General features: G+C 53.4%; 1 protein-coding gene across 2 annotated transcripts in view; it reads right to left on the bottom strand.

Annotated features, from left to right (window-relative positions):
- The window catches only part of CABP2 (calcium binding protein 2), a 7,157-nt gene extending 4,581 nt beyond the window's left edge, over nt 1–2,576 (bottom strand). Inside the window, exons 1-3 of one of the 2 annotated variants that reach the window (XM_008073493.1) lie at nt 1,491–1,622; nt 772–954; nt 302–332 (exon numbers count right to left, since the gene is read on the bottom strand). In XM_008073493.1, the coding sequence (XP_008071684.1) occupies nt 302–332; nt 772–954; nt 1,491–1,547 (271 nt within the window). In that variant the 5' untranslated portion in view covers nt 1,548–1,622. Of the gene's footprint in view, nt 1–301; nt 333–771; nt 955–1,490; nt 1,623–2,411 lie in introns of those variants that run through there. The other variant, XM_021706430.1, reaches the window with a different exon arrangement.
- Between the last annotated feature and the right edge of the window lie 7,058 nt (nt 2,577–9,634).

Here is a 9,634-nt window from a genome sequence, read left to right as displayed (position 1 = left end):
AGAAGAGATTAACACTGTTTCTTTAAATAATTCATTTTCAATTAGGAAATAAAAACTGAGTACATATATTGTATCCAATATGATGTTTTGAAAAATGTGTACATAGTAAATTAGGTAAATAGAGCTAATTAACATATGCATTCCCTCATATACTTATTATTTGTTGAGGAGAGAGTACTTAAAATGTATCTATCAGCAATTTTCAGGTGTATAATACCTTGTTATTAAATATAGTTACCAAGTTTACAACCCACCCCACACCCACCCATCCAAAGAGCCAGTTCCTTCTCAAACCCTTTACCTTCGATCTCCTCGGGCCGCAACTCCCGGTCCTGAGGGGGCACAGAAGGGTTAGAAATTCCACGCACCTGCCCTCCTCGGGGCTCCCCCCGCCCCGGCCTGCACCCCCAACTCCGCACGCACGCACATGGCCCGTGTCTGTCTGACACTGCTGAAACCTGTTTGCCACCCAGTCCCGCTCACTGGCCCAGGCGACCGGGGTCCCCCCGCCTTGCCACGCGCCCAGGTTTCTCCACCCACACCATCTCCCTCTGTAGGGGCGGAACCCCAGGGTTGGCCCTGCCAGCCTCGATGTCACCATCAATGTCTCTTCTGTCGCTGGACTCATTCTCTGCCCCCACTCCGGGCTCTGCGTGTCTTTGCTCCGATGCCTGTTCCCACTCAATACTCTCTCCCTCCCTTCCCTGTCCCAGCAGAGGCGAAGCGAGGGCACAGGGACAGGCGGGCCGGCGGACGGGTGACCGTACATACGAGCTGGGTGGCCGCGATGCTGGGCCGCAGGAAGATACAGGCGGGCCCCACCAGACTGTTGAGCACCGTGTAGCCTGGGACTCCAGGATCGGGACCCCCCTGCTCCTTGGGGCCGGAGCTGGGCCTGGGGCTGGGCCTGGGGCGGGATCCCCCTGGAGGGGAGCCAGGCCACTGCCGGGGGTCCTGCAGCAGAGCCGGCCATGAGCTGGCGTCCGTCTGCCCCTCCCCACCCCCACTCGCCAGGCGCTCCTGCCTTTGAAACCGGGACAGTGGGGAAGGGGCTCAAGCCGTCTGGGACCCCCAATCATGAACACTTTCGTCTGGACGGGCCCACCCCTACTGTTCAGTTGGGCAAGCCAAGGTCACTGAGAAAGCCAGTGGCAGAGCGAGGCCTTGTGCCCGACCTCTGTGTCTCCCAGGTCAAAGCTGGCCAGCAGAGAGGTCGGACCTGTCGCACAGGTGGGGCGCCCAGATGGACAGTTGTGGGGGCCTGGTGAGCTTGGCATAGGAGACCCAGCGGTCTGTGGGCGCCAAGACCAGAACGGGTGAGAGTCTGGGGGCTTCTGGGAAAAAAAATCTCTACCTGGGACCGTGGGCTGACCAATCCCTCCATCTCTTCACCCACCCTAACCCCAGCCCCACCCTCGCAGGACTCTGCCCACCCCCGTCTGGTCTTTCAGGAAGTCTCCTGGCCTCGTGTTTCCCCTGGTCCCTCCTACCTTGGGCCCCAGGCGCCGGGGCCGCTTGGCACAGTTCCCCATGGGACCCTGAACCATGCCCGGCACGGAGTCCCGGGAGCAGCCCGGGGCTGGACCTCGGCGGCCGCTGCACACTCCTGCCAGCCCCCAGCCGCTCCCAGAGACAGCCTGGGAGCACTGCAGGGGATTTTCCTAGGGTTTTGTGGGGAAGATGGGGCGGGTGGGCAGGCAGGCAGGCGGGGGGCCCTGGGCCCGGGGCTTGGGTCCTAATCCGGGATTATCTCTGAGCATCTCCTCCTCTGGCGAGGGAGGCCTCAGGGCCCAAGGCCCCCCGGAAGCATCCCTGCGCTTCCTCCCCGGGGTCTTCCAGACACCCCCTCGCCAGCACCCTTCTGCCCCCACCCCTGTCCCTAATCTCTCCCAATCAGGAGAGCTTTAATGTCTCCAGAAGCAGGGCCAGGGTCCTGGGAGGAGGAAAGCGGGCACCCCGTGTGCCAGGGCAGGCTGGGTCCTCAGAAGGGCACCCGATTCTGGATGGCGTCAACCCTGCAGACCCTCTCCTGCACCTCCCAGAGAGGCAGCAACTCTCTCTGTCCCTGCCAGGACGCTGCCTGGGCCCTGGGACCTCACCTCAGAGCACTCCCCAGTTTCCGTGCCCTTGACCCCCACCCTGGATCGGCTCCTGCCCCCACCCTGGATCGGCTCCTCCTGCGCGGGGAGCCGAAGGGTGCTTTGAATGCTGGCGAGGGCAGGAGTAGGGAAGGGGCATCGCCCTGGCCTCGCCAACCGGCCGACAGACCCCTTCGTCAGCATGTGTGTTCCAGGTCCCCTCCCTGGGCTAGGCCCTGGGCTTGTCCTCCAGGGGCCCACTGTTAGGGCATGGGGCTGTCCCACCACGGTCCCCTCGCTCTTGAGGACAGCTCCTGCCCCTGCCCCCTTTACCTGGCCGTAGGCTGCTTGCACTTGGGCCTCTAGCTCTCGGAGGAGTGCCCGTCGCCGGGTGGCTGCTGGGCTGGCAGGGGCCTGGCTGGTTCCTGGAGTGCCCTCAGAGGGGCTGGGGTCCCCCGAGGGCAGGCTGCCATCTGCCGGGCCCTGGGGCAGGGCCATGGGGGTGGGGCTTGGCGCCTCCTCCTGGCCGAGGGACGCTGCCCCCGTCCGGCCTTCCTGGTCCTGTGGGAGGGTGGCCTAGTGGGCAGCTGTGGGTATGGTCCCCGGACCCCCACTGCCCTCCTCTCCGTCCCTCCCTTCCTGGGCTGGGAGAGCCTCATGCCCCCAAAGTCCTGTATTGTTCCTAGTTCCCTGCAGCCCTGCCAGCCTAGCAGAGCCTCTCATGCTGTCCACAGACCCCCCCGCCAGCCTCGCCTGACCGTCTTTGCGGCCCCCGTCCTGGCCCTTCCGCCTGGCTTTGGTCTACTTCTCCCCCAAAGGTCTGTCTCCATCTCTGGCTCACGGTCCCCCCGACATCCTCCCTGCTCGGTTTTCGTCTGGCTCTCTCCCCCTCTGCCCCCTCGGCTCTGAGGGTCTCTCTCTCCACCCTGCTCCCCCTGCCGCCATCTATCTCTGTCTGGGTCCAGCAGCGTCTCTGTGGTCTCTGATCCACTCATGGCCGTCTGCGGCCTCCCTCCCTCAGTGGCCCTGGGGCCCCTTCTCTCATCGATCTGTCTTTCGGTCCGTCCTTCCTTGTTCTTCCTATCCTCCCCACCATACCCCCCCTGGCATGGACCCAGAATTCTAGAAAGGCAGCCCCTGCCCGCCCTCCAGAGCCCCAGGTTGTCCCTGTGCTCCCAGCTCCCTGCCTTCTGCCAGCGGCTCCCCCTGGTCCCACGGATCTTCAGGCTCTTGCTTCTCAAGGAAAAAGGGCGGAGGAGGGCTGGGCAGTCCCCGACGGTCCCCCCGACCCTCTCACCTCACCCCCAGCCCACTCACCACCCAGCTGTCAGCTCCTGCACTCCCAGAATGAGGTCAGTCATCCTGCCCCAGCCCCATCCCAGGGCCCTCATGATTTATTTACCTGCCCCCTACACCAGGCTTTGTCCAAGGGAACCAGATCCCACCAGACGCCTGCCATCCGAGCTGGTGGCTCTGGCCTCCCTTGGCCACACGCAGCCACCCACTCATGTATTCCTTCTGCAAACATCTGAGGCTGGCCGGGACCCAGCCCCGGGCCAGCTGCTGGGCCACATGACAGACCCCACCTGCCCTGGGGACCCCACTCTGAGACACATCTAACTAGGGAAAGGGTCACCAGACAGTCTCCAAGTGCTTGGGGTACAGGACAGGCATTGGGGAAGCTTCGTGGAGCAGGTGAGGGGATGGGGAGACACTCCAGGCATTGCCTACCAATGTTTAACCCATGCCTGGCCCTGGGTGAGAGTTAGGGGCCCTAGCAGGGATCAACCATGAACTTGGAGGGTCCCAGGAGCTGGAACCCGGCAGGGTATGCTGGGTAGATGTCCTCAGTGGGGGATGGCTAGTAGCCTCTGGAGAGGGGGTATGGCTGGCTGGCAAGAGGTCAGAAAATTTCAGAGGGGCTGAATCTTCAGCAAACATTTGTCTAGCACCTGCCCTGTGCTTTCCCGGGTGCTGGGAACCAGTCCCAGCCTCCTAGAACTTTCCACCTGGTGGGAGATGCACATTCAGCAAACCAGAATTACAATGGCCGGGTAAGTACAGAAAAGGGCCAACAGGCTGTCAAGAGGGAACTCAGACAACCCCCTCAGTTCCCCTCCCACTGTGGAAGTTTTTCTGTCCTCTCAACAAATCCTGCTTTCAAAAAAAAGAAAAAAGAGGGAGATCTTGGCATGACTGGAGAAGTGAGGAACTGACGTGTGAGCCCAGACCAGAGGATGATGGGAATGGCTGAATAAGGGGGAGAGTGACCACACAGACAGAGGAAGGTGGGGTGAGGGTCTGAGGGTCTGAGGGCAGGCCGAGATTGAGAGCTGAATGCCAGTCTGAACAACACAGCGAGACTTTGTCTCTACAAAACAATCAACATACACCTGTCGTTCTAGCTACTTGGGAGGCTGAGGCGGGAGGATCATCTGAGCCTAAGAGGTGAAGGCTGCAGTGAGCTGTACTCATGCTACTGCATTCTAGCCTGGGTGACATGGTGAAACTCCAACTCAAATAAAAGAAAGACAGAGAGAGAGAGAGATGAGTGGACACTGGCCAGGGGGTCAAGGGAAGGAAAGGTTCATTGTCGTTCACAATGACTCAGCCTTTAGCTTCTATCATACCCTCTGCACTTGGAGATCAAGAGTCTCCAAGGCAGTGACATTCCTGCAAAAATTCCCATCCCAGAGATGGGAATTCTCCTGCTTCCTGCAAAATTGTAAAAAGGGCTTGCAGGCCAGGGTCCCCCATGCACATGCTGTGTGACCCTGGGAAAGGTATTTCACCTCGCTGAGCCTCAGTTTTATTATCTGAAAAATGGGGGTTGACCTACTATCTGCCTCACTGTCGTTATAAAAATTAAATGATAGAGGACCTGTCAGGTCCCTGACACATAGGACGGGCTCAAGAAATGGGGGGTACCACATGTCATGAACGATTCCATGTCCAAATAACCATCTCAGAAGGTGGGAAGTGGTGAGAGATGCATGTCCTAAAGTGCAATCCGAAGCAGTGGGGGGCATAACTGGTCAAGTACAGTAGATACAAGCTTCCAGTCAGGGAGCAAAGGCTTCATGTCTAAGTGGAGGAAAAAGGCTGGCTTGCAACTCCCTCCTGGCTTGTGTCCAATGAGCCCCTCTCTGGAGCATTCTTCCTGGTGCTCTCAACCTGCCCAGCCTGACCTACCTAAGCCGGGGTCCCAGCCCAAGTGTCCATGATAGGTGGATCTGTGGTTGTATTGATGGACAGACCGAGGAACAAATGGGTGGAAGGATGGTTCGTTGGTTAAAATGGATGATTGGATGGATGGGTGGATGGTTTGATGGACTGATAGTTAAATGGTGGTTGGTTGGAAGGATGGAGGATAGAGCAGAGAGGTGGGTAGACGGACAGGTGGACGGATAGTTGGGTGGGTGGATGGGAAGTTGAATGGGTGGATAGAGGGACAGTTGGGTGACTGACTGGATGGAAGGATGAGTACATATTGGACAGGTTGGTAGTACGATGGTTGGAGATGGATGAATGGATGATTGTGTAGATGGTTGGTTGGATGGAAGAATACATGGCTAGATAGGTGATAGATAGAAAGATGAGTAGATAAGTTGATGGGCTGGTGGTAAAATAGTAGGTAGATGGATAAATAGATGGTAGCATAGATGGTTGGCTGACTGGACGAAAGGATAAGTGGAAAGATGGATAAGTAGCCAGCTGGAGGATGATTGCATGGGTAAACGAGTAGTTGAATGGATGAGGAGATAAATGGATTGGTGGATGTTTTGATTGACAGGCGGTTGAATGTTTGACCTTTGGATGGATGAATGATTGGGTAGATGAGTCTACAGATGGACCAATGGATGGGAGTGGAGAACTGCTGGTAAAGGGCTTATACTCTTCATTAAAACAATTCATGAGGGTGGAGAAAATATCTTGTCAGTGTCTCTCATGGTGTCTGGTCCATTCATTGCCTGATATATACTAATCAATGCACGAATGAAGACTTATGTCTGTTGATTAAAGACAAAGATGCCAAATTTTGTAAAATATTTAAGAAGGTTTATTCTGAGTGACCTTGGCACCGTGCTAGGAGGTCCTGAGAATCTGTAACTGGGGTGGTTGAATTGAAGCTTGGTTATATACATCTTAGGAAAGTTATTTTTTAAAACCATAAATCAGTACATGTGAGATTTGCATTGATTTGACCCGGGAAGGCAGGCCATCTCGAAGCAGGAGCTTACAGGTCAGACGTGGATTCAAAGATTCTCTGACTAACAATTGGTAGCAAGAGTTAGGCTATGTCTAAGGAATGTTGAAACCCATAAAGGAAATGCTGCATTGAGACAAGGGGCAGTTTGAGGAAGTCAAGTTTTCTGTATGTAGATGAAACCTCATAAGTGGCAGCCATAAGAAAGGATACATGGCAAATGTCTAGCTTCTCTGGGGATCCCAGGAAGGGAATTCTAAACAGATGCAAATTTCCCCAAGAGATGCAGGTTCATAAAATATTTTTTTTCCCTTCTATATCTGTCATGTGTTATTATGCCAGGTTGGAAAGTAAGAGTCAGGTTGGAAAGTAAGCCACATTATATAGGGTTAATAAAAACCCATTTGTTGAGACTTTGTAGGGCATGGCTTCCCAAGTACCTTAGTTAAGAATTCAGCAAGAAAGAGAATAAAAAGATCACAGAGAGTTTAGTCTTCATTTCTATCTTCCTCCACTCTGAACTGTGACTTCTCTAATGATGATACAGTTTGGATGTTGTCCCCTCCCAATCCCATGTTTAAATGTGATCTCCAGTGTTTGAGACAGGGCCTATAGAAAGGTACTTGGGTCATGGAAGCAGATCCCTTATGAATAGCTTGGTGCCCTCTCCATGGTAATGAGTGAGTTCTCACTCTATTAGTTCACATGAGACTTGATTGTTTAAAAAAACGTGGCACCCCTCTTCTCTATCTTGCTCCCACTCTCACCATGTGACACACCTACTCCTCTTGCCTTCCACCATGAGTAAAAATGTCCTGAAGTCTCACCAGAACCCAAGCAGATGCTGGCACCATGCAGAACCGTGAGCCAAATAAACCTCTTTTCTTAGCAACACAGAATGGACTAACACATAAAATTGGTACCAGGAGTGGGGTGTTGCTATAAAGACACCTGAAAATGGGGAAGCAACCTTGGAACGGGGTAACAGGCAGAGATTGGAAGAGTTTGGAGGGTTAAGAAGATGGGAAGACAAGGGAAAGTCTGGAAATTATTAAAGACTTGTTAGCCAGGCGCAACGGCTCATGCCTGTAATCCCAGCACTTTGAGAGGTAGAGGCAAGAGGATTACCTGAGCTCAGTGGTTTGAGACCAGCTGAGCAACATGGTGAGACCTTGTCTCTACAGTAAATAAAAAAATCAGCTGGGCATAGTGACACATGCCTGTGGTTCCAGTTACTTGGAAGGCTGAGGTGGAAGGATCACCTGAGCCCAGCAGGTTGAGGCTGTGGTGGCCATGAGCGTGCCACTGCACTCCAGCCTGGGTGACAGAGTGAGACTCTGACTCAAAAAAAAAAAATTGTTAAGTGGTTGTGACCAAAATGCTGATAAAAATTATGGGCAGTAGCCAGGCTCGGTGGCTCAGCCTGTAATCCCAGCACTTTGAGAGGCTGAGGTGAGTGGATTGCCTGAGCCCACGGGTTCAAGACCCGCCTGGGCAACTTAGCGAGACCTCATCTCTACGATAAATCAAAAATTAGCTGGGCGTGGTAGTGCGCGCCTGTAGTTCCAGCTACTTGGAAGGCTGAGGGGGAAGAATCACCGGAGCCCAGCAGGTTGAGGCTGTGGTAGCCGGGAGCGGCCACTGCACTCCAGCCTGGGCGACAGAGTGAGACTCCAACTCAAAAAAAAAAAAAAAAAATATGGGCAGTGAAGGCCAGGCTGACTAGATCTCAGAAAGAAATGAGAACTTATTGGGAATTGGAGCCAATGTCACCCTTGCTATGTTTTAGCCAAGAACTTGGTTACATTGTGTCCATGTCCTAGAACTTAGTGATAGGCTGAACTTGAGAGTGATGATTTAGGGTATCTGGTGGAATAAATTTCTGATCAGCAGAGCGTTCAAGAAGTGGTGTGGTTGCTTCTAACGCCTACAATTAGATGTGTGAGCAAAGAAATGGTTTAGGGTTGGAACTTATAGTTAAGGGGGAAGCAGAGCGTAAACATTTGGAAAATTCACAAACTGGCCAAAGGAAAAACTGTCTTCAGGTGGGGAATCCTAGCAGCCTGGGAGCAACCACTTGCTAGAGAGATCACATGACAGAAAGAGTGCCATGTGCTAATATTCAAAACAATAGGAAAAAGGCCTCGAAGGCATTTCAGAAATCTTCAAGATAGCTCCTTCCATCACAGGCCTAGGCAGATGGACTGGTTTGAGGGACCAGGCCTGGCCTGGCTGCCCTGAGCCATCTAGGGAAGCTACTCCCACATCCTGGTGCCTCTGACTCCAGCCAGTCTCAGGTGCAACTTGGGCCATGCTCCGGCCACAAGCTGTAAGCCTTGGTGGCTTCCACATGATGTTAAGTCCGCAGGAGCGCAGAACCCAAGGGTGCCGGAGTCTTGGCAGCTTCCGCCTCGATTTCAGAGGAAGCTTGGGAAAGCCTGGGTTCCGGGTGGAAGCCTGCCACACAATTGGACACGCATGCTGATTCCCCACTAGGTCACTGCCTATTGGAGCTGTCAGCGCGGGGCTGATGCCTTCCAGACCCCGGAATGACACAGTCATGGGTGGGATGCCTTCTCAGCCTGGGAAATTTTTGCAGGCGTTCAACTCCAAGAGTGACGACAACCAAGTGGGCCGTGCTCAGAAAAGCCACAGGCGTGGCGGGGCACGGAGTCAGGGGTCATTTTGGAGCTCTAAGGTTTCCCGTCTGCCCTGCTGGGTTTCCAAACTTGCATGGGACCTCTTGCCCCTTTTAAAAATTGTAATTTATTTTATTTGTTTGTTTAAAAATTTTTATTCTGATATTTATTGAACAATGTCATTTTTAAAATTTTTTTAAATTTTTAACTTAATTTGTATCTTTTTTTTTTTTTTTTTTAGAGATAATGTTTTACTCCTGTTGCCCAGGCTGGAGTGCAGCAACACAATCATGGCTCACCACAGCCTCGACCTCCTGGGCTCAAGTGATCCTCCCGCCTCAGTCTCCCAAGCAGTTGGGACTACAGGTGCATGCCACCATGCCCGGCTAATTTTTTGATTTATTGTAGAGATGTGGTCTCACCATGTTGCCCAGACTGGCCTTAAACTCCTGTACTCAAATGATCCTCCCGTCTCAGCCTTCCAAAGTATTGGACTGACAGGCATGAGCCACTGTGCCCGGTCTTACCTCTTTCTTGTGGTTGTTTTCTCCCTTTTGGAATAGAAGTATTTACCCAATGTTTACCCAGTCTTGGAAGTAAATAACTTGTTTTTTTAATTTCACAGGCTTATGGGTGGAAGGAACTTGCCTTGAGTCTCAAATGAGACCTTGGACTTTTGAATTAAGACTGGGGGACTCTTAGGAAGGGGT

Source organism: Carlito syrichta, unplaced genomic scaffold, assembly GCF_000164805.1.
Source record: "Carlito syrichta isolate Samal-C Ts95f unplaced genomic scaffold, Tarsius_syrichta-2.0.1 Scaffold115695, whole genome shotgun sequence".
Lineage (NCBI taxonomy): Eukaryota > Metazoa > Chordata > Mammalia > Primates > Tarsiidae > Carlito > Carlito syrichta.
The sequence above is the reverse complement of the archived record's forward strand: the minus strand, read 5'-3'. Positions and strand labels throughout refer to the sequence as shown.